Here is a 25,966-nt window from a genome sequence, read left to right on the forward strand (position 1 = left end):
AAGTATGTTGACAGAAAAGATACAGCATCAACTTTGGGTTGAATTGGTTAAATTACCTAAAGATGTCCATGTAAAACCTCTTCAATAGATTTGTATTTGCTATGAAGAGTTCCCGGTGAGGTTTGGCAAGACTTGAACTAGCTTTAAGACCTTACTTCCTGCATGATTGCCACCCTGCATTGTTGGGCTGGTGCCCTGGTGATGTAACCGAACAAATCCTGCCAAAGCCGGAGCTTGTGGCATCTGGGCGGCTGCAATTGAGACTAGGAGAGTCATGTACAAAAACGTCTCAGAAATCTGTCTTATTTATGTTGGATGTAGCCTCTAATCATGTTGTAAGCATACACGGCATCTATTCCTTTCCTCGGTTATGAATGGGACTTCACTGACATAGACAAGATGAAGCAGTGTGGGTATGAGATGTTCTTTACTTCTAGGGGTGTTGATAAGTCATTAATCTCTGTTATACAGTACATACAGTATCGGAGATTTACTCCACTTAAGGGTCTATTCACACTGCTCTTATAGCTCACAAATGCCTCGGATTCTCTCATCACTGGTTCTTTTTACACTATTGTTGTGGTTTCAGTCAACTATGTAGTGCCAGATCTGTCACCAACAGACCACAATAATTTATAACAGGATCCATCAGGTTCCATCCTGGTGTCTGTTTTTTTGACAGGAGTAATACTGCTATAACCTGCACCGATATATGTCAAATATGTCAGAGCCTCCAGCGGTAGTTTGAGCTCTACTAGGACCTTTCCCAAGCAAAATAACTATACGGTGTATAGTTAGAATAAAATCAATCTAATTGTCGTATTATATTACACAGGTCTGGAAAGGTATCGCTTACAGTGCAAAAAAAGCTTGAACATAATACAAAGAACAATTTAAAAAAATGTAACACAAACTATGCATTCTTCACAGGATTAAGGAGATACTTAATATCTTAACAAAAGGGAATTACGAGTATAACACCAGTGAATACAGAGAATGGCGATCATTAGGTCGAGATATGCGTACATGCTACTCAGCTACTCACTGACGTCAATGGATTGGGTTTCCCTTGGCCTTAGCCTCTGGCCGAACTGGTCTGATCAACCCCTACTAGAGAGTACATGTATGATCCAAAAGATTAATTGAATTTATATGTGAAATTCCTTGCGACTATAGCCTCTAATCTGGGGCTTTCTGGCTGTTTCAGAACTATAACTCCCAGCATTTCCTGGCTGCTAGAAGCTGCAGGAGTGAGTGAATGGCCAGTTTAAGCACTCTGAAAAAAAAGCTCACCAACATTACATCTTGTAGATACCTCAGGGATAATATTACAAGCAATATAAGTCTATGGGGGGGGCGGGGGCATGGGAGTGCCTGGGACAAACTGAAAGAAATACAGCTAAGAAACAACTCTGTTAATAAGAGATCTCACCTCTGGGCCTCATGCACAGTTTACACTGCTCACTAAAGCATTATCACACCTTCCATATCACTGCTTTTTAGGCAGGGAGACACAGGAGAGCAGGATCTCCTCCTCTATGTGTTCAGACACACTTAAAGCGACTCTGTATCCACAATCTGCCATGTTGCCATGTATATACATAAGGAGCAGTACTATTTCTCGTCTAACATTAAAGCGACTCTGTACCCACAATCTGACCTACCCCACCCAAACCACTTGTACCTTCGGATAGCTGCTTTTAATCCAAGATCTGTCCTGGGGTCTATTCGGCAGGTGATGCAGTTATTGTCATAAAAAAATTATTTTAAATTTGCAGCCCCGTGCCCTACAGACGTATCTGTGCCCTAACTTTGCACCACCCCCTCCGTCCCTCCTCCCCACCATCTTTATCATTAACCCCTTAGCGACCCATGACGTATCTGATACGTCATGGTGCCGCGGGTGGTGTTCAGAGCGGGGTCCCGCCGGGACCCCGCTCTGAACGGCGCTGATCCCGGCTGACATGTGCAGCCGGGCAGTGCCTCTGTTAGCCGGCGCGGGTCCCGTTGCCGCGCCGGCTAATTAAGCACTTCAATGCAGCTGTCAAACCTGACAGCTGCATTGAAGTGCTTTATGCACACTATCCCTGGTGTCTAGTGGGTCGGATCTCCCCCCCGCGATGCGATCGCGGGGGGGGAGATCCGTTCTTCTGCCCGTGCCGGGCCTCAGCGTCGGAATGACGCTGATCCCGGCTCGGCAATAGATTGCTATGGCCTGCAGCAGGCCATAGCAATCTATGACCAATCTAATCGATCTTTGCTGTGTATATACACAGCATTGATCTCTATGAGAGATCAGTGCTATGTATATACAAGCCCCCCAGGGGGGCTTCTAGTCCATGTAAAAAAAAAAGTAAAAAAGTGTTTTTATTAATAAAAAATCCCCTCCCCTAATAAAAGTCCAAATCACCCCCCTTTTCCCATTTTATAAATATAAATTAATAAATAAACAAATAAATAAACATATTTAGTATCGCCGCACACGTAATCGCCCGAACTATTAATTAATCACATTCCTGATCTCGCACGGTAAACGGCGTCAGCGCAAAAAAATTCCAAAGTGCAAAATTGCGCATTTTTGGTCGCATCAAATCCAGAAAAAATGTAATAAAAAGTGATCAAAAAGTCGTATATGCGCAATCAAGGTACCGATAGAAAGAAAGCATCATGGCGCAAAAAATGACACCTGACACAGCCCCATAGACCAAAGGATAAAAGCGCTATAAGCCTGGGAATGGAGCGGTTTTAAGGAACGTGTATTTGTTAACAATGTTTTGATTTTTTTAAAAGCCATCAGATACAATAAAAGTTATACGTGTTATATATCGTTGTAATCGTAACGACTTGAGGAACATGCATAACAGTTTTACCATAGGGCGAACGGCGTAAATGCAAAACTCCCCGAAATCAAAACAAATTTGTTTTTGTTTTCAATTTGACAGCGCAAATTATTTTTTTCCGGTTTCGCAGCATATTTTATGGAAAAATAATGCCGGTCATTGCAAAGTACAATTGGTTTCGCAAAAAATAAGCGCTCATATAAGTCTCTCGGTGAAAAAATGCAAGCGCTATGGACTTTTAAACATAAAATGGAAAAAGCAAAAGCGCAAAAACGAAAATTGGCTTTGACCTTAAGGGGTTAAGAATGCCACTGGATTATTTACTTCTGTTTGAACATTGCACAGGTGCCTTAATGATCCAGCCCATGTGCTGTGGTAACACAGGTGGTGAATAATAGGCAATCTGCCTGGAGCATTCCTAATGATGAGGAGGGCGGGGAGGAGGGACGGAGGGGTGGTGCAAAGTTAGGGCACAGATACGCCTGTAGGGAAAAGAGCTGCAATTTTAAAAGTAATTTTTTATGACAATAACTGCATCACCTGTTAAACGGACGGCAGGACAGATCTTGGATTAAAAACAGCTATGCGAATGTACAAGCGGTTTGGGGGGTCAGATTGTGGGTACAGAGTCGCTTTAATGTTAGACGAGAAATAGTACTGCTGCTTATGTAAACATTTGGCAACATCCTGAAGTCACCTGAACTGACAGGTACACTTTAAGAAAATAGTTTTTATAGCAATTAAAGGTTTACTCCCTATCCAGTATAGGATTTCATTCATTTTATAACAAGCCTCTAAGGAGAGCAGCCTTCCTTTTTTGTAGCTCCAAAGAAAATTAATAAAGCAAGGGTGAGCATGCATGGCCCACAGCCTCATTCAGCCGAGACTTCAGGATCCCCATTCCTGAGATCACAGGAGCCAGTGGTAAATATAAATATATACATACTTTCCTAACTTTTCTGCCACTGGAGTCATGATTCCAAAGCGCAGCACACAGTTACAGGTGTCCCATCTCTGTGATTGGCTAAGTGGGCAAAGGTTCGTGCCGACCTGATGATGCTGTGCATTAGGACCAAGACAGAGTGAGAATTGCAGCAGCAACGTAGAACTGAAAAAGACTCTGTACCCACAATCTGACCCCCCCCCCCTCAAAACCACTTGTACCTTTGGATAGCTGCTTTTAATCCAAGATCTGTCCTGGAGTCCGTTCGGCAGGTGATGCAGTTACTGTCCTAAAAAAACAACTTTTAAACTTGCAGCCCCACCCTCTTAATCATTAGGAATGCCACTGGAACATTTTCTCCATGCTGAGCATTGCAGAGGTGCTTAACGATCCAGCCCATGTGCCGGGCTGACACAGGCGGGGAATAGGAGACAATCTGCCTGGAGCATTCCTAATGATGAGAAGGGCAGGGAGGAGGGACAGAGATTATGTGCCAGCCTAATGCATACACAAGCTAAGCCCCGACCTTTGGGCAAGGGGCTGCCAGTTTAAAAGTTGTTTTTAGGACAATAACTGCATCACCTGCTGAACGGACCCCAGGACAGACCTTGGATTAAAAGCAGCTATCCGAAGGTGGTTTGGGGGGGGGGGGGGTCAGATTGTGGGTACCGAGTCGCTTGAATATAATTTCTTCAAAAATTTTTATTTAGCTCCTGTCTGTGTACTTTTATAAACATTAGAAAGACAATTAAGGGATGTTTTCAGGCATTCGTTACGTAAAAAGGGTCAAATACAGCACTGGGGAAATTTACTCAACAAATTTGTGCAATTACTTCTTTGCAAGGTTTGGCATCAAGTGTAGATATGCAACTGTCCTCTTTGTGGTACAGTTGCCAAGGAAATAGCGACTATTTGGCATTAATAGTTGGTGGTATAGTGGTGAGGATAGCTGCCTTCCATTATTATGGAACCTATGCACAACATATATATAAATTTTGATTTCTGCTGTGAATGCCTTAAATTACTATGGTTTACAATGCTGGCAAACTTTCTGAAAGTAATGTTCACACAATGCTTATCCATGGCAGGTTAGTTGCAGAAAATTCTCAATCTGCAGCGTTACTGCACACACACACGTCAATTTATTTAGGATCTGATGCATATCAGTTGCAAAAGTCTGCAGATCTACATCATGTAACATACAGTTAAAGTTTTGTGGGCAGCAAAAAAAGTTTATATGCTACTAGGAATAGCATAAGAAAAAAAAGACATACCTACCTTGGCCTGTCTTAGCTCCCACTGTTACATCTTTTAATCCCCTACTTGTCACTTTCTTCTTACTACTGAGACATACTCAGTTGGGCTGATTTGGTTCCCTGCATCACTGTATAAAGCTGCCGTGCAGCTCGGAGCACGTACCAGCCGCAGCAGCAGCAACTTTATATGGGAGAAATGAAATTTTAATCCCCAGAAGCGCGGCGGGCAGGTAGTCATCTGGATGGCTCCCCACCTGTATGTAGTCTCCGCTCTCTGCTTGTCAGCGTGGATGAATGACAGGCAGAGAGGCCCATTACTGGCCTCTCTGCCTGTCAATCAACCCCTCCAAGCGACTACACACAGGGGCAGGGAGCCACCCAGATGACTACTAGAGATGAGCGAACCAGCCAAGGTTCGGGTTCGTATGAACCTGAACTCTCGGCTTCTGATTCCCGCAGTCTGCCCGTTCCGTGGAAAGGGTGGATACAACCTAGAGGACCGCCTGGAAAACTGGGATACAGCCATAGCCATAGGCTGTATCCCAGTTTTCCAGGCGGTCCTCAAGCTGTATCCACCCTTTCCATGGAGCGGGCACAGACTGCGGGAATCAGAAGCCGAGAGTAAAGGTTCATGCGAACCCGAACCTCGGCTGGTTCGCTCATCTCTAATGACTACCTGACCACCATGCGCCAGGGGATTCACACTTCATTTTCTCCTGTATAAAGCTGCTGCATTGCAGCTTTATACAGTGATGCAAGGAACCAAACCAGACCAATTGGTTCCCTTTAAATGGGTCAGATACTGTCTACAATTGTGGAAGTCTCAGTGTCTATTACACAAAATAGGTTTAACACAGCACAAAGACAGAAAATGTACTCTGCAACTTATTTACAAAATTATTACTGCCCAGTTTTAACCTCACTTCCACTTAAAGGGATTCCATGGACATACTTTCACACGCCACCCCACAGATGTGGAGAAACATCCACCAATTTAGTAGTACGTTTGCCGTGTCGGCTAATAATAACTATTCGTTGGCGGTATAGTGGCAAGCATAGCGGCATCCCAATAGGAGCACTATACTCTCTGGGAATTTTTCCCACATAGCAGCACTTCCCTGTCTGCATAAGGTTATTGGTATAAAGCTCAGTTTTAGGTTCTTTTCTCACATAAATCACAAGTCGATCCTTTGATCGGCAAAAGCTTTGAAACAGTAAAGCAAATAAAACGTCCGTCTTGCTATGATATCTGACACAAGAGAAGCGCCCTCACAGGCTTCCTTCCCTATACTTCTCCTCAACAGGGCTATGTGAGTGGACCAGCGATGCTAATGGGGGAACAGGTTTTCCAGTCAGGCTACGCGCCTGTGGCGGGAAGATAACGCGCCCGCTCGGCCGCGCGCCACTCACTCTTGCGTCCCGCGTGCGCGCCCCCGCTCCTCCTCCCCCCGCAGTGACGCAGAGACGCAGGGCCGCGCACGTCCAGGCAGCTCACTCTCGCTGCCTCTCACACGGCGCACTCGCCAACAGGAGCTCGCCGGGGCATGGCTGCCGGCCCGCAGCGATCGCTTTGTTTTCGTCTCTGTCTTCCCCAGTCGCCGCCGCTGCTGGAAGCTTGATGGGTGGCACTGGAGCGGAGGAAGACGAGGGCCCGGCGCACTATCCCGGGAGGAGAGCCGGCTTGTTTCCAGGGAGGTGAGTGAGACGGGAGCCGAGGGGGGTCATCATGCTGGGAGGAAACTTCAGAGGCGAGCGCCGGAGGCCGCGGAGTGTGCAGCGGAGCACAGGCCGGAGAGCGCCGTCCGCTGGCCCCGCAGAGTGCTGCTCCCAGGCTGAGGGGCCCCAGTGCCCCCACACACATCCCTGCCCGGGGCCTCTCTAGCTGGTGCCAGGGCTCAGCCACATACCTGCTTATTTTTTTGCATGCATGACCCAAGTCACATGATGCAGCTTTGATGCGATTATTTTTTCCTATGAGTTTTTTCCTATATTTAGTTTTGTTCTAATGTTTACAATTTCCACAAATCTTTGTGTTTTTTGTTTTACGTTGTCTTACGTCTGCGGCGACTTGTGGCGTGCGTGGGAAAAAGTGCAAATCTCCGAAGCGTACAGTTCTACGAGACTCGTAACCTATTTAGCATTTGTGGAGGTTGATTTTGGTTGTAAGGACGTGTTCCCCAATCTGTGTCTCTCCAGCTAGTGCCAAACTACATCTACCGTCTTGCTCGTTGTTGTAGTTTTGCCACAGTTGGAGTTTTCAGGCATGCTGAGGGTTGTAGTGTTGTCGGAGGTTGAACGTTGTGTCAGATCTAGGGCATGTTGGGAGTTGTAGTTTTGCTACAGCAGGTTGGGCAACATTATTTTAGGTAATAGCCACACAGGGTTGAAATATTGCTGGTTTCGACATTACCCGACCCCAGTAAACAATCCCTATGGTACAAACCGCCATAAGGAAGTGTGTGTTGATGTTGGATGTATCCTTGGATGTTGGAAGTTCTGTGTCTGTCAGATGTTGTGGCGCTTTCCTTTATATAAGGAATAGGGAACCTTCGGCCCTCCAGCTGTTGAAAAACTACAGTTCCCATCGAGCTAAAGCTTTGGCTGTCTCGGCATGATGGGAATGGTAGTTGGAGGGCTGAAGGTTCCCCATCCCACCTTTTAAATTAAGCTTATCACTGATCTCCAATGTGGTGCTCCATCGGCTGGCTACTGACTCTAGTAATTTAATTTTCTTTGGTATTATAAAAATATAGTGTAAAATATTTAATTGCTCTCCGATGTCTGCGTTCTTCCATATGTAAACATCTATTGGATGATGGGGGTCATGTGATGTCACTGCTGTTTACATGCCACCAGAGGGTTAATAAAGTGAGAGCATGATGGGTGAATATTAAGGGGGGCGTTCACCAGTAAAACTTAAGAACACCTGTGCACTTGATGTGATAAAATACACATGTTCTTTATAGGTCTCTGTTGTGTTGATGGTGTGAGTGAGGCTTAGTGTAGCATGAGTGACAGTTCTGGTCTGAGCCACCGCTGTTGCTTGGAAGGTCATGAAGTGATGATGATGAATGAGATGTATGGATCTCATATGGATAGTAAGCAGAAATTATGGCACAGGACTATATGCATCATTGCATGGCTATCTTTACCTTACATAAAACATTGACTAATGGGTCCGCTAGTCCCCAAGACAGATGTGGCAGTGCCTAGATACCCTGCAGGTTTGGAATGAGGCCTTGTTCCTATCACACCATGATTCCTTTATATATCTCCAGTAAAAGGTTATGTATCTCACTCTATAATCACAGAAGTAAACATTAGATATAAGCGCAACTCAAGCATGCCTGAATCCGAAAGGTTTGGCGTTTAAATAGCGGTTGCTGAAGATGTTGGACGCAGCCCTAGGGAGTCAGGGAAAGAATGGATAGAACCTATGGATATCTTTATCAGGACTCCCTATCGCTGCATTCAACTTCAGCCACCTGTATTTAAATGCTGAACGATCAGACTCGAGCACGTGTTATGGTCATCTCTATATTATACCACTTAAATCTCCATTTGTTGGGGAAAAAAATTTCACTGCAGTATACATTTTTCACTGTATATTTTTCTATGGGATGTAAACCAGGTTGACATCAGGGGAATGGAGCTCTGCGAATATTCTGAGCATATACCACCTGAAGCAAATACTTAAGGCATGTCACTAATGGGATATAGAAACTGTCTATTAGTAGACAGTTTATCTTACAAGTCATCTTTTTACACAGATATACCCTTTAAGGGCCCTATTACACCAAAAGATGTCTAACAGATTATCTGACAGATTTTTTTCAGCCAAAGTCAGGAACGGACTATAAACAGAAAACAGGTCGTACAGATAAGACTGAGATTTCTCCTCTTTTCAAATCCATTCCTGGCTTTGGCTGAAAAAATCTGTAAAATAATCTGTCAGACATCTTTTGGTGTAATAGGCTTGGGTGAAACAATCTGCTCTATGTTCACACAGCTGTCTGGACGCCCTAGGCTTCTCTTAACATAATAACGCAACATTTAGTATTTGTATTTATTTTGTTTTACATATAGAGTTATTGGATTGTCTATAGACACATTGGTCTCAGGTTTTATGTTACCAGTGCAGTTTGAGAAATGATAGCTGGGCTGTGATTCAATGCTCAGTTAGATTGATAAATCTGGGCCATTAAATGCATAAGCAAAAAAATGTGCTGTGACATTATAGAACAGGGTTTTCCCACAAACATGCCTGGTCAATGGGGGTCTAACTTTTTGGCATCCGCACTGATTGTGAAAACAGGGCTCCAGTGTTACAAGTCTAAATGGAACATGGTTCAGTGCTGTACTCCTCCGTCTGTCAGGTTCAGAGGCTTGTATAGAGCAGAACTGCATGTCTGACCACTCACTTCACATGGGGAAATGGGACCCTCATACTTGCGATCCTAGTGGGCAGAAACTCATCACCTAACCTTTAGAGAACAATCCCTTTAACTCTGAGTAACATGTTGCTGATCACAGTGACTGTAAAAATACCTTAAAGTGACTGTACCACCAGGCCCAGGCCGACCCACCCTTAGTGGGAGGAAACCCTAGCCCCTCTGATAGAGTTCCATTGATTCTAATGGAGTCATGTCATGGAGGGGATGGGATTTCTTCCCACTAAGGGTTGGTCGGCCCGCCTCCAGTGCTTCAGCCTGGGCCTGGTGGTACAGTCACTTTAAATTGGAAGAGATAAAAATATCCTTTGTAAGAAATAGGAAGAAATGTTTTTTTATTCTTTTCATAGCATAATATCTGTGCATGTGGATGCAGAACTCACACTGACATGGGTAGGTCCCCATACAGCCAGTAAGTCTGACCGAAATCTGCATTCATTTTGTCTATTAGTTCTTGAGCATTTGTCCTTATTTGAACCATGAAAAAACCAGCTCCAACTCCATTATTATGATTGGTAACATTTACTTTTGGGTCCTTTTACACTTGTTGATTTGTCAGGGGGCTGCAAACAAGTGCCGATCAGCGCTCGCTTACAGTGCCTTTACAGGGCACAACAATTCTAGGGGCCCGGGCTTCTCTAACATTCCTTGTATACTGGGATAACTGACAGCAGGGATATGTATATATTGAGGTTTGGGATATGAATATTAGAGATGATCGAACATCGGAAAATCTTTGGTTCTATAAAACTCGAACTTTGACGAACCTTCCGCATTTGATTCCCGATGCCTTTCCGGTCCATGGGGATGGAGGAGACTGCCCGGGTACCGCCTGGAATTCCGGGATTCAGCCTAGGCAGTTTTAACCTGAATCATAAGAATTTGGGCTAATATTACATACCATTTCTGGTTGTTGGCTATTTTGTTGGAAGTATTTTTGGCTTTTACAATTAGTGATCTATTACTGATCTGTGTGGATTGTAAAATGCATGACAAGTTAATTGGCAATATTTTATTAAATTTTTCATTCTATTTGAGTAACGCCCATAAAAGCTTTGTCCATATAAAGTCAGTTGGTGAACATACAGGGACATAAATAAGATACTGTGTCATCTCGGCCTCCTTGCCGTGACAAAATTGGTGTTGGCCAGGTCTCTGTGTACATTGTGCTATGATTCACGTAGATAGCGGCGGATTAGATCACTCAGGTTTTTATGTCATCACGTATTTTGTCAGAGAAACGTTTACGACTCCTTGTTATCTGCATCTCTTTCATCTCCGCACCCCAGTTCAAAGTGCTGGATCTTTTTATGAGTCGGTGAGAACAGCACGTTGCTTGTTATGTGACTATAGCAGTGACCAGCCGCAAATTAGGTCTAGATGAAAGGGCCGTAGCATTTCACTTCAGAGGGAATATAAATGGGGGAGGGGTTTATATGAATGGGTGAAGGGTCAAGCTTAGTGCTAGGAGCCTCATTTCTCTACCAAAGACTGGGCTCGTCCCGGGAGATAGGAAACCACTACAGCACTTGCATTACTTTGCAACTGGAGCCATGTGTCTTTTTTTTTTTTTGGGGGGGGGGGGGGGGTTGTTAACACTTGTCTAATAATTTCAAGACCCGGTAAGAACGGTGAGTCGGAACAATTTTCAGTACTTTTAGATGCATTGTCTACATAACCCTTGCGATTTGCCATTCCCAAATGCAATTCATTATTACTGAATAGTAAATGTTAAAGGGTATTCCTCTCTCATAAAGTGATAGTATATTGCCAAAGTATGCCATCCTATTTATTATCTCTGGTGGTCTACTTCTGGGACCTGTATAGTTCCTTAGAACAAAATAAACTCTGCACTCACGGTTGTGTCCCCTTTACTCCCATCATGTCGGCTTCAAATCTCCTTTTACACATGGCAATGTTCAGTAGACGTTTTTAAGTGTGCTAACACCATGCAGTCACTCGCTGTATGATCAATTGCTTATTCATTGGATGATTACCAGGTCTGTTACACAGAGCGATATAGGCCTGTCCGGCTGATAATTCTCCCATGCAATATTGCCCTTAAAAACTCAACCCGTCATTAACTGGTGACTAGAGATGAGTGACCCTTGAGCATGCTTGAGTCCGATCATTCGGCATTTGAGTACCCATGGCTGAAGAAGTTGGATGTAGCCCCAGGTAGTCCGGGAAAATATGGTTACAGACTATTGCTTTATCCATGTTTTCTGGATAGCCTTAGGGCAGCATCCAACTACTTCAGCCACTGGTATTCAAAAGCTAAATAATCGGACTTGAGCATGTTCAAGTTGTGCTCATCTCTACTGGTGACATCATTGTGATATATAATCACTTTTAAGATTTTTGAGTGGTGATTTTTGATCTTGTCTCATTGGAACCTCCAATCTGTTGTAAGGAGTCTTATCGTCCTAAGGAAAGGTGTGTTTTTTTTTTTTTTAATGCCAGTTATTGGAGGTAGCTTCCCTATAAGTTAGTCCTCGTCCCTTTTAAAAAGCCTTGATATGTGACTAAGGTTCATCAGCCAAACCAGAAACTCCTCATAAGGTATAGTTACCCTTCTGTAGGTGCTGTTTTGGTGTTTGCTGTAGCTAATAGATGATTTGGAGGTGGTACACAGATTTGACATCTGTGCAGTACTATATTTCACCTTTGACGGCGCTGTAAGGAAATTGCACACGTAAAGGCAGTTTCTCAGCCTAGCACCAGGGAACCCTTATAGTAAATAATAAATAAATAAATTATTGACTAACCTTTAACTGCTGTAAGTTTTGGGCCGTGACACTCTACTAAGACACAACTTTTATGTTATGTACCTTCCAGTGACATTTGTTTACTGAGGCCTTTTACTCTCTGTAGGGTGTAGCAGGAGGCAGCAGTATTACTCACTGGCTTTAGTTTTGGCTTTAGACAAGAGCAGCGGACCCCTGGAGTGAATGGAGTATAAATGTGAATCTACTGCTGTGCGGTAATGGAGATTCAATACATGCATAATAAAGGGGAGAAACTGCTAGCCACTTATTGTCAGGAATGAGAAAAATAGAAGAGGTGTAACCAGGGGGACATACTTACGCCCTATTCACACATCCTGTTCCTGTCCGCAATTGCGGATCTGCAGAAAAATTAGGACCAATGTATTTCAATGGACCCATACACACATCCGTGTTGTGTACTGGGCTGCAATCCGTTCCGCAAAAAAAAAGGACAGGCCCTAGTACGGACAGTAACTGACACACCCAATACAACTCTATGGGGTCCGTATTTTTTTACGGATGTAATACGGACTGAATTTGCGGATTGTTACTGACTGAAATTTGCGGATTGGAAAAATATACTGACGTGTGAATAAGGCATTAGGCTCCATGCACACGGAGCAAAAGTGTCGGAATGCCGCCAGCCTCCCTAATGACAGTATATGGGAGGCTTGTGCGCCTCCTCTCCCCGCGCTGAACTTATTTCGCCACTTTAGCTCCTTGTGTGCGAAGCCTTATACTCTAACTTGGGTTAGATGTTGTGGGCAGCACCTTTGATTTCACATTGCATTACCTGGTAAATCTGCAATCAAAAATCAGGTTTTAATCGTAGGATAACTCCTTTAAAGCATACCTACCATTTTTAAAAATCTTGGGACATGCCATATGTTTTTATCTGTTGGGATCTGCGGAGACCCTCACTCATTAGGAGATTGAATGGGGAGACACTGTAAGTTATCTTAGTCTATTGGCCCCGATTGAGCTGTGGAGTGAAATGCCCTAATGTGCACTTCTCCCACTCATTCTCCTAACTGGGGGGATCTCAGCAGAGACCCTGATCGAGCAAAACTGTTCACATGTTTAAGTCTTCTGCTGTATTTCTTGTCCTTATTGACCTTAAACTTATATAATTTTCTTGTTTTGCAGGAGGCTAATGTTTATCGGGGACCTTTGTCTCGAAATGAACAGAAATTGAATCCACGTTTTAATCATTATTTTGTAATCCAATACCGTCAAGATGAGTGTCCAGGGGAAAGGTTTCCCTTTGGATCTAGGGGGAAGCTTTACTGAGGATGCACCACGACCACCGGTCCCCGGAGAGGAAGGAGAACTGGTTACAGCAGATCCCAGGCCGTTCAGCCATAGCTATTACTCCGCAAAAAATGATGGGATCAGAAATGAGACTTCAACGGCGACACCGAGACGGCCTGACCTCGATCTAGGTTACGAACCTGAGGGCAGTGCTTCTCCGACGCCGCCATATTTAAAATGGGCTGAATCGTTGCACTCTCTGCTCGATGACCAGGATGGGATTAACTTGTTCAGAACTTTTCTGCAGCAGGAAAATTGCGGAGATTTGCTGGATTTCTGGTTTGCTTGCAGCGGCTTCCGGAAGCTGGAGCCAAGTGACTCCAAGGTGGAGAAAAGGCTCAAACTGGCCAAAGCAATCTATAAAAAGTACATTCTGGACAATAATGGCATTGTCTCCCGGCAGATTAAACCAGCAACTAAAAGTTTTATTAAGGATTGTGTTCTGAGACAGCAAATTGAGCCAGACATGTTTGACCAGGCGCAAATGGAGATACAATCCATGATGGAAGACAATACTTACCCTGTGTTCCTTAAATCTGATATCTATCTAGAATACACTACAATTGGCGGGGAAAGCCCTAAGGTTTACAGTGACCACAGCTCTGGGTCTGGGACAGGGAAAGGTCCACCAGGATATTTACCTACTCTAAATGAAGATGAGGAATGGAAGTGTGACCAAGCGGTGGATGACGACTGTGAAAGAGAATCCGTTTCCTCAAACAGACTCAACCAGAAACTTATATTAGAAGCTGCATCACATTGTACAGCACCAGCGAGACGACGGAGTGACGGGAGAGAGTTCAGGTATGGCCTATGTTACGTAGATATAATTGATGATATTGTGACATTCTGAACTTGGACACAGCAGTCCAGTTGCTTATCTCTGAAGGAGCAGCAGTAGGTGGAACATTGTTGGCACAGCAACTTTTTGGTTATATGGTTGCCCCCCTAATAATACAGAAAACGTACTCTGTGTTAATGTGCTAATGTGTGCAGTTCTTTTGTAGACGGTTGATGGCACTCTATGGACCAGTGCTGTAACCGTGTCTGCCTCCATTTAATCCTAAAAATTTTTTATTTATTGTGCTCTATCTGATGCTGGAAGTATTCTCTTCAAGTATTGTTGCTTTTGAGGCAAATACATTGTTGCATGGAGCCAAAGTGACTACTAGGTTGAGGCACGAGGCCTGCAGATGGTTATATACACTACAAATATAAGACCGTTCAGTTGTTAGAAATAGATATTGGCGTTCACCGAGCCGTGTGGGGGCTTGTTGTTAGAAATTAGAGATGAGCGAACCTGGAGCATGCTGGAGTCGATCCGAACCTGAACTTTCGGCATTTGATTAGCGGTGGCTGCTGAAGTTTGATAAAGCCCTAAGGCTATGTGGAAATCATGGATATAATCATTGGCTGTATCCATGTTTTCCAGACAACCTTAGAGCTTTATCCAAGTTCAGCAGCCACAGCTAATCAAATGCCGAACATTCGGGTTCGGATCGACCCGAACCCGGTTCGCTCATATCTATTAGAAATGTTTTGTTCTTGGTATTATAAACAACAGTTCTGGAATTTCTTTTAAGCTACATTCACATGTCTGCAATTTTTGTCCGTAATTGGGGAAACTATGGACCCATTTATTTGAATGACCCATGTCTGCACTTGCTACAATACCTTGATCTGTGCCGCAAAAAAAGACAGTTCCTAGTACAGACCTGTATTTGTGCCTCAGATCACCATTCACCAAAGAATGGGTCTATGAGTTGCAGATGCTACAGATAGCCCTACTGACCTGTGAATGAGGCCTTATTGTTCGGAATTGATAATGTGATAAATGTATTTGTGTTACAGAGGAGCTAATGCTAATTATGTAACATTTTTATTTATTTATTTTTTAAGGCATACATTTTTAACATTTTGTGTGGTATTACAGTTCATCTCCAAATTGAGTTCAGGAGTGGTGCTGTTTCTAAGTCTGGATAACCCCTTTAAGAGGATATTCCAGCCCAAAGCTTATGCCCTATCCTAAATATGTCTGAACGTGGGACAACTTCTAGAACCCCTTCAGTCTCAAGAATGGTGACTCTTCCGTCTCTCTGACTAACTGCTCTCTTCCGTCTCTCTGACTAACTGGAGATCCTTTGGAAAGGGGATAAGTTTAGGGCCATCAATACCCATTTCAACATCTGTTCTCTTCCATAAGCCACTGCAGTACCTTGTGGTTTATTATACCTGTCTGCAAATGACAGGTGTCCTGTTAGAGAGGGGTACACAGATGTTAGACATAGGGGCTGTCTAAATCTTCCTGAGTGCTCACAGGGTTACAGGAGAGCCCCTACCTTCTGTAAACCATTTAGATACAGTGGTCACTATTGACCATGGCCTCCTAAGGGCTTTCATGGTGGGGATCAGATCCCTGTTGGAGTAGGTGTTTTAGCAGTCTTGCCTGGGCCCCAATCTGGCACCAACAACCTTCACAGGCTAATACTGCAGAGCCGTAAAAATGTGCGTTGATGGTTATAAAGGAAGGTAAAATACATTTGCGATCAGTCAATACAACAAGGCGAGTCCCGTCCTTCCGTAGATTGTGGTGACATTGGCTTTGTACTAGAAGTGTATTCCTCTGCCGAAGCCAGTCTCCTCTTTAAGAAAAGAGCGACAAAATGTGCTGCAGACATGTAACAAGACGGAGCAGGTGCACAATTCATTCCCGGCCTTTATTATTCCCTGTTTGCAATAGATTATTAACGGAAAAATGTAAAGCATCTGCGTACAGCCCACGGGTAGCGTTCCCTTACACCAGCCATTGTTTAGGTCACTGCCTCTTTTATTTCTGCCCAGACATTGAACAATATAAACTTACAGTCCTGCGAGTCGGCACCTTGTAGACACTCATTGACTTTCCAGAACATCGTGGGAGCTCACGGAATACTTCTCACAGGTCGCAACAATTCTGCAGCGCCTGAGTAAGCCCTTAAAGAGTGTTAGGTCAGAAATTTGGCAGAGGAATGAAGCTCTACCGCGCTCTGTATCCAAGGTTTGGGAGGAATGTAGAAGTGATGCACATGAATAAAACTCGCAAACTCTAAAATTTATCCTGATGTAAACGGAAGGGTTCTGGAACTGTCCAAGGCAGGAGAGAGATTCTATGAAGATTTTGCTGCTGCTCTAGACAGTTCCTGACATAGACAGAGGTGGCAGCAGAGAACAGTTTGTCAGATTGGTAAGAATACACCACTTCCTGCAGGGCATACACCAGCTTATAAGTACTTTCACACTGGAGATTTTTAAATAGATGCAAATGACAAATCTGTATGACCTTCCATGATTTGAATGAAAAAAATGTCAGCTCTCGGGCCTACCTAAGGTGCTGACAGTGTGCTGTAGCTGCATGGTGCCTTTTGATAATTTTCTGTGCAGTGGATTATGTACAATTTCAGGTCTCCTAGTGTCAAAGAGGAGTTGTTTGTGCCACACTCTGGCCGCCTCACCACGCCTTCCTTCTCCCTTCTCTTCACGAATAATCAATGCTGCCTGGCCTCCTGCTCGCTCAGCTGTCAGCCAGTGTCCCTGATTGCAGATCAGTCCTCTGTAGGCAGTTTATGTATTATGTATCATTGTTACGGCCATGTTCACATAGTATTTTTGTCAGTATTTTACAAACTAAACCAGAGGGAGAGATTTATGAAGGGGTAAATATACACCTGGTGTAAACTGCCCACAGCAACCAATCACAGCTCCTCTTTCATTCTACCAGAGCTGAAAGCTGAGCTGTGATTGGTTGCCGTGGGCAGTTTACACCAGGTGTATATTTACACACTTTCATAAATCTCCCCCAGAAAGGCTATGTTCACACACTCTTGAAAATAAATGATGGCAGCCACTTATTGGCAAATAATTACTGTTTTAAAACAAAGGCTGATAGTTGCCATTAAATGACGGCCATCCGCTCAATTTCAACAGTGTGTGAACAGAGCCTTTCTATGTTTTCCATCCACTCCTGGTTTTCTTTGCAAAAATACTGTGTGAGAACATAGAAAAAAAAAATAAAGTCGTCTATTTCACATCCATCAGGGGATTTGAAGCATTGAATGAACTGCTGGCAAGGCTCTAGAAAGTTACCCCTAGACCACAGATCTAAAACATTTGAGGTCAGAGTTACAACTGTATCTGAGATTCTTTTAGACATAAACTGCCTACAGAGGACTGACCTGCAATCAGAGACAATAGCTGAGAGCAGAGCATTGATAATTCATGAAGAAGAGGAAGAAGGAAGGAGTGGTGAGGCGTCCAGAGTGTGACACAAAAAACTCCACTTTGCCTCTTCAGTACAGTAGGAGAAGTGAGATTGTTCATAATCCGCTGCATGGAAAATTACCAAAAGTCACCATACTCACTAGGGGACTGTCAGCAGGGCCCGGGGGCTTGACAGATTCCCTTTAAAGGGGTACTCCAGCGTGGGGGCTATTTTGGGATCTGGCCGGGGAGGAGGTGGCTGAGAGAAAAGACGTCCACTCACCTCTCCGGATCCAGCGGCGGGTCCTGTATCACGGCGCTCCGGTCCCCGATTCCCAGCCGCTTCCTGGTGTCTGACGCAGGCTCGAGACGTGAAGTCTCAAGTCCGCTCAGCCAGTCAGTGACAGAGGCGGGATCTGAGCGGACTTGAAACGGATCATGCCTTTGTCACTGACTGGCTGAGCAGACTTGAGACGTCACGTCTCGAGCCCGTGTCAGACACCAGGAAGTGGCCGAGAACTGGGGACCGGAGCGCCGCAATACGGGACCCTGCGTCAGACACCAGGAAGCGGCTGGGAACCGGAGCGCCGTGATACGGGACCCGCCGCTGGATCCGGGGAGGTGAGTGGATGTCTTTGCTCTCAGCCACCTCCTCCCCGGCCAGATCCCAAAATAGCCCCCACGCTGGAGTACCCCTTTTAAGTCTGTTTAGAACTTTGGAGTAAGAAGTTGCACAGCCTGTACCGCAGTATTGACAAGACCCATAGGGTCCATAGAAGCGCTTTGAGTGCGAAACAGGCTATCATCTTCCCCCTGGTGGCATCTGCCGACGTGTTTCCGCACTACTGTCTACATGCATCAATAAATAAAGTTTCGTGTTTTTGTAGCTAATGGTGAGTGCCGCTACGTTTTCCATTGCTTATTTCTGGACAAGACCCATCTGCTCTACGGGACATAAAGTAGTGACAATGATGTGCAGTATTGTTTGTATGCTTTTTCTCCACCCATTTATACTTACGATTATATCCACAAAGGGCCATTCTAGCGGTAAAAAGATTCTACACCACCATCAAAAGGGATTCTTTACTTTAAAAGTTGTGAGGCTGTGAGCGTTCTGCAGGAGGCAGTCTTTCTTGTGAACTCAGTAAAAGCAGCTTGTGTATATTTCTGGAGTGTAATAATATTGCAGGTTATGGCCATTCGATTCCTGAGAAGGGGTTCCCTCCCTAAAGTTAGGAAGATGAGGCTTTTACCTTTTTATGGAAGGATTTTCCTTTTCTGGACCAACACTATAGGATATGGAGATGTCTGTTTTTAGCCCTACTATAATAGTATGGGCCACCAGGTCCTACAGCGAACTACTTCTACTCTAATATCTGTTGGGGAGAGGAGGCACCCCCGAAACCTTCATACACATTAAAGGTTACCTGTCACCCTAGCTGTTGGGGTGAAGCCCCCCTGACCCCCTGGTGGAGCCCCTTTTACTTACCCCTTCCTCGAAGTCCCGGTCACGGACCCAGTTGGAAGCCATGCGCGCACTCACCAGAGATGAGTCTGCCGCCTATAGAGAATGCCTGTTTCTAGGAAGGGGGGCTCCACCGGGGTGTTGGGCGGCCTTCACCCCGTCAGCTGGGGTGACAGGCTTCCTTTAAATAGGCTGTTCTGCCAAAATTGGTTGGACTGATATCTAATGCCCTGCATCCTCCTTCCAGTGTGTGATGACTGACAACAGGGAGCAGTAGCTTGCATGTAGGAGTTAGGCCTGGTAGATATGATTGTCCTCGTCTTTCTCCGCACTGTTTCTGCAGTTGTCCGGACTCCTGGATGTAAACGCCAGAGGTTGTCATTAGTTGGGAAGCCGGACAGTCGCTGCGGTTTGTTTTGCTTGTATGGATTCAGTACATACGCGGGGCTGACGCCAGGGGCCTGCCGTTCTCTGGTGTTTACTTTTATAAGCCGCTGACCATAGAAGTTATGATCTGTGTGACCTCATCACACATCAAAGGCGGGGGGGGGGGGGGGGGGGGGGCACATATATGAAGGCTTTATGTTCTGCGAGACTAATGTGAGATGTGTGCATTCATTGCCATGGTGATTCGCTTTTGCTGATGCAGGCCGCCATCCTCTCTTTTTTTTTTTTTTTCTTTCCTACTCACTTACAAGACACAACTTCAAAGTGTCCCCCCGGCATGATTCACAATTTCCAGCAATTTTTTTAAAAAAATTTTTGTGCAAGGAAAACGTTTGATGCTCTGGAAATACTGCGCTGGTTTTACACAAATACGGGTAATCAGCTGACCTTTTTCCTTTCTTATTTTTTTTCTTTTTCGTGGAAAGTTGATCCCTCCAGAAATGACAGCTTGCTCATTTTTCCGTCTAACATGAAGTAACGGAACAGAGTTTTGCTATTTACTATATTTATACCCAGATTTTAGAGCGCTGCATGCCGTGCGGTCGCTGCCGGAGAAGCTGTCTTTGATTTTTTTTTTCTCACAGAGCTCTTTTCATTCGGCTTCAGAAGTCCCTGAGCTGATGACATGTTTACATATAGCCCAGTTCTATGGTGATTTGGTGCCCGGGATTCTCATTATAGCCCATAGTAATAAGGAAACTGACATCCAGCAAGTTCTTTGATGGTCTGCGCTGGATTGGGATTGTCAGGCTTAGTCTTCTCTCATTTTTAGCGTTTAGGAAGCCTGTTTGCAAATACTTTTAGGAAAATAGGAAGCAGCTTCGAGGAGAGTATCTAGCTCTGGAGGACCTGGCATGTCCCTCCATTATGCTGCGTTTACGCGAAACGATAATTGCCCCGATCATACGATTAACTATGTCGGAGTAATGATTTATTTTAATAACAATCAGCGTTTAGACGGAACGATATATCGTACGGAAAATTCGTTTTGCGATCGCTTAAGCCTATCTCGCACATAGGGAAAATCGGTGAACGTCTGTTTACACGGAACGATCTGCGAATTTTTTGCGAACGACTATTTTAGGACATCTGCGATTTCTCGCTCGTCGTCCGATCGTTTGCTGCATTTACACGTACGATTATCGTTCGAATTCGATCGTTATCGTGCAAATTCCGTGTAAGCGCAGCATCACATGGACAAATCCTTGATTTCAGTTGGTATTTTGTAACACCTAGCTTCACCTGTGGTGGCGTTGTAGTAAAATCAAATGCTTACTGCCAGGTTCTTGCACTGACTACAGCTGATTGCTGGGATGTCTTGTGGCAGGACTGTGTGATCAGCTTATTGATGGACCATTCTAGAAATAAAAAAAAAAATTTATAAAAAAACTTTTCAGTCAGTGTCAGGAGAAGTCCACGCCCAGAGCATTTACTCCCATTTCTGTCAAATGACCATGACAGATTTTCAATATGACAATAGGCCATTTAGGTGTCGGACACGGAGCAGGGAGGGGAGCGCTTGGCAAGCGTAGTTTTCTCCCGCTTGTTCTACTGATCATTCAGGGTCTGAACACTCAGACCCCAATTGATCAAAACTTTCTTGAAATTTCTTTCTGACATATCAATTTTTTTTTTTTTAATGTTAAAGAGGACCTGTCACCCCCGATGCCGGGATGACAGGCTCATGATCGCGTGCGCCGCTGAGGTGACTCTGACGCTCATAGAGAATGAATGGAGCGTCGGACTCATCATTCATTCTCTATGAGCGTCGGACTCCTCTCAGAGGCGCACTCAAGTAAGTATGAGGGGCTCTAGCGGGGGGTTGGGAGCCTGTCACCCCGGCATCGGGGGTGACAGGTCCTGTTTAACTATACACCTACAATCTGCCAACCAACTCTTTCCGACATGTTTGGGGGGGGGAGGGAATCAGACATGTTGTTTTTTAACTGTCCGATCCCTTAGTTCTCAGGAAAACAAGCTGCCAGTAGAGACGTGTGACAGCAGCTACTCATCTCTCATCCATGTCCAGTAAGGGCAAATCTGGCCATACACTGGTGTGACAGATTTATATTGTTAGGTTTCAAAAGTGGCTTAGTAGAGACAAGCACAGTTCGTGCATGCTCGAGTCCGATCATTCGGCTTTTGAATACCAGTGGCTGAAGTTGGAAGAAGCCCTAGTGAGTCCAGGAAAACATGGATACGGCCATAGACTGTGTCCTATACTCCCTAGGGCTGCATCCAACTTCAGCCACCTTTATTCAGATGCCAAATGATCGGACTCGCGTTGCGGTCATCTGTTACCCCTCTCCCCCAGTATAGAACACGCGCACGCTTGGCTAAACCGAGGATGCATGTTTGTAGGGGCTCAAGAGGAATTGAGAGCTCGGCCATGTTTGACACCTTTCTTTTAGAAGGTTGCATGTAATACTCCATTTTCCTATGGACCTATAGATAGATCTGCTTCTATCGAGTAGATGTATTGAAGTATGTTTGGTATGCCTTGCAGATGCTTTGTCTTTCATGTATCTGCGGTTGTGGTAGGTCTGTAACGCGCGGCCTCCCACCAGCCCCCGTGCTCAGGTTTCATTACATGCAATGAGGCACAAAGCACGTTTTACTTCTTCAGCCACTTTGTGTAAATGTATCTTGTGAGTGGGCCGCTCTCTCGGTTGGGGGGTAGGGGGGAGAGCCGCTTGCGTAAACCGTTTATAGTCATACTGGATCCATTTGTAAATTCCTCCCCTCCAGCTGAGCTGACAGGAAAGAAAAGCGTGGCCAGAAAGAGGGAGCGAGAGAGGCCTTTCCATCCTCCCCGACACAAAGCAGCGAATATGTAACCGCACCGTCAGGGAAAGTGAATTATCATTAGGAGTAATTACCCCGGTACCAGTCTGCTGGGTGACAGCCCCGAGCAACATGACAGGGCTGGGAAGTCATTACCTTGTATTTACACAAAGGCAGCTTTACGCAGCGCCTTTTCCGACCCGCCGCTCATTTCCAGCGTCTCTGTAGTCATCAGGAAGAGCACATCAGATCGAGTTACTTGAAGCCCCCCCTTGCGAAATACATTTGCTGAGAGACTGTATTCCGCCTGCCTTGTACTTCAGTACAACTGGGGACAAAGACCTTACGATAGTCGTCATACTGATGGTGAATATAGAGAATAGTCTTCAGTGTACAACCCCAGCATTTCAGGAGTATAGATCCAGAATGGTTGCCGTTACATCTTAGAACAGGGGGTGTCAAACTTGTGGTCCTCCAGCTGTTGCCAAACTACAATTACCTTCATACCTGTCTAGGCAGAATACTGTTTTTCCTTAAGGAGATCAAGCCACAAGCATTGCCCTATGGGAAGGGATTATGCTAAAAAGCTCCTCTCTAGTGTCACCTATTGGACATCTACCCTGTATGACACTGCTCCATAACCTGTGGCTCACCAGCTGTTGCAAAACTATAATTCCCTTCATATCTTAAAGGGGTACTCCGCCAAACCCTGCTGAGCATACTTACCGATCCCCCTGCAATCTTTTCAACAGCTTTCCCGCGCTACTTGCAAAAAGAAAAAGTATGGATTATCAAGATCGCACCATTTGGAAAACTACTTCTGGCATGCGGTGCACCTTCTCTATACTACAGGCCCACAGAGATGGAGGTCGTATAATGTCTCCAACGTAATCTGTGGACCGAATTAGCGATTATTTTGTAAAGCTAACCCACCCAAAGAGACAGAAGTCACATGTCCTCAGTCTTAGATGGGATAGCACTCAGAGCGAGTGGAGAGGACTGTGCTCTCGGGATTTGTTTTGTCTAGAGGGGGTTAGTCTGCACCAAAAGCAATGAAACGGCACTATACCAAAAATTGATGTATATTGCAAATAGGGGCATTAGGAGTGTGCCTTTAATAGAACTGGCAGTTTCCTGTCTGTAAGACCCCTTTAATATGCATGACACCCATTGCATGTAGGAAACCTGTAAGGCTGCATTCACACGTTCCGGGAAGTTGTCCGTGCTCACGGACAATTTTACACCCCATTGCTTTCTATGGGGCTATTCAGATGTTCCGTGATTTCACGGATCCGTGATCCGTTCCGTTAAAAAATTGGACATGTCATTACTCGGAACGGATGCACGGAAAGAATTCCCCATAGAAATCAATGAGTGACATCCGTGTTCATCCGTGAAAAACACGGATGTGATGTAATCAATGTCATTTGAAATGCTGTAAGACAGATCCGTGAAAAAAACGGACACGGATACAAAACGGATGCAAAACGGACTGTTTTGCACGGATCACGGAGGTATCTGCCGGACCACAATCACGGACCGGGAAAATCACTGAACGTGTGAATGCAGCCTAAGTCGGTGATCGCCAACCTATTGCAGAATCACTCCTCTTGCTGCCTAGAAGTCGGAGCTCCTAAGTCCATACCAGCCTGTTATTGCAAAATAGCTTCTCCCATCATACTCTGACGGACGCCTACAGGATAGCTTTGTAATATGGTGGTACTAGTTAGAGCGTACTTCCCTCTGGAAGAGAGCTTATTTGCATGGTTCCTTCCCTCAGAGCATGGCTTCTATGTCTCCATAATTTGGCTGAATCTACCAAAAAAAAAAAAAAACAGTATAGGTCCCTCCTTACACCCCAAAGATTGAATTTCTGACTTGCCCTGATCCATACAGAGGTAGTTGGATGCATTTCTTGGGAGGTACTTTTACTCCTCAAGGAGATCCAGCTAATGGGTGGGGTCCATATGAATTATGCAAATCGGCTCCCTGACGGAAAGCAGCACTTTCACAGCGGACCTAAGTTGCAGTTTGATGGTCTCTCCGATACACCTCTGGTGACCTCATGCCGGTTTGTAGAAGTTGGCCATCTCTCCCGTTCTTCTTCCATGTTGCACAATGTAAGTTTCATCCATGAATGTGGTTTTGTAATCCTGAGGATGAGATAGAAGCAGGAGTACAAGTCCCATCCGCTCCTGTTCTCATGCAAGTCACCACCCGCCACCAGGCACAGATTATACACCGTAATGGAAGTCGGCTGTCAGAAAATATTCCAGATGTGCTTCTAGGTCAGAGGTCGAAAACTTGTAAATGAGAACAAGGTGGAAGCTTTTCTGTGGAAGTGAATCAGCTAGTCCTATAAAGACCGGGATTTTTTTCTCCCCTTTTAATATATCCACCCACAATCCCGTTCAGTGGTAACATCTGTCTGTATGGGTGGGACATTTAGCATTGGTAATATTGCCTCCCTAACTCCTGATTAGAAGGAAAAAAACTACATGTAGGGGAAAGCAAGAAGCGGCGCCTTAAAGTGTCACTGTCGTATTTTTTTTTTTTTTTTTAGTACAGACGATTTTAAGAAACTTTCTTTTTTAGGCAAATATGTCATTATCTGCATTCAAAAAGACTTTACCCAGCCCCCCTCCTCCCTCTCATCCACTGCTCATTATCAGGAAATCTCGACTTTTACATCAGTCAGGCCCTGTGTAACCTGGGGAGAGGGGAGGGGGAAGGAGGGAGATTAGTCACCAGCAGAGAATAAAGGATTACACAGCGGGAGCTGTGTGAAAGCCAGTATTTAGAGGTCAGTGCTGACTTTAGAGGAGGGTGATGTAGCTGTAAATTAACTCTTTGTTGTCCTGTTTGGTGCCTCATCTCCCTTCACCCCTTCCCGTCTCCGTAGACAACCATGAAGACAGGGAGGAGTGCTTCAAACTGCTTTTTCATAATAAAGCCAATTACAAAGTTTCTTAAAATCGCCTGTATTATTGATTTCTGCAAAAAAATAAAATAAATTAAATGACAGTAACACTTTAAAGGGCCTCTCCAGGATCAGACAAACATGGCTGCCCTTCACTTATAGCACCACACTTGTGCACAGGTTGGTTGCTGTATTGCAACTTTGCTCCACTCACGCAATGGCCTTTCTTCTAGATAGTTCAATAGTCTTTATGAATTTCCCAATTATTTTCTATAAGAGAAACAGTGCAACCGAGATCTGCCCGCGATCACATGTGAGCTTCCCAGACGCAGCCACGAGCCATGCCCAACGCAGATCTGTGTTTCCACAAGCCGGAAAATGCCTGCGCTCATCAATAGCATCCCAAATATTTGTCTTGCTCTACGATCAAAGGCCTCATTGTTGTGGCAAATTTTCAATTGGTTACGTGTGATCGGGGCTGGAAACTTCCATGACGCGAGGATGAGAAATACAAAGTATGGCCAATGACTTATGGAGTCCGTGTG

The 25,966-nt window shown here is 44.8% G+C and overlaps 1 protein-coding gene across 2 annotated transcripts in view; it reads left to right on the top strand.

Annotated features, from left to right (window-relative positions):
* The first annotated feature begins 6,520 nt into the window (after positions 1 to 6,520).
* The window catches only part of AXIN1 (axin 1), a 38,688-nt gene continuing 19,242 nt past the window's right edge, over positions 6,521 to 25,966 (top strand). For both annotated transcript variants that reach the window (XM_069984280.1, XM_069984282.1), the window contains exons 1-2: positions 6,521 to 6,734; positions 13,405 to 14,373. In XM_069984280.1, coding sequence (XP_069840381.1) covers positions 13,496 to 14,373 — 878 coding nt within the window. In that variant the 5' untranslated portion in view covers positions 6,521 to 6,734; positions 13,405 to 13,495. The remainder of the gene's footprint in view (positions 6,735 to 13,404; positions 14,374 to 25,966) is intronic.

Source organism: Dendropsophus ebraccatus, chromosome 9 (genome assembly GCF_027789765.1).
Source record: "Dendropsophus ebraccatus isolate aDenEbr1 chromosome 9, aDenEbr1.pat, whole genome shotgun sequence".
Lineage (NCBI taxonomy): Eukaryota > Metazoa > Chordata > Amphibia > Anura > Hylidae > Dendropsophus > Dendropsophus ebraccatus.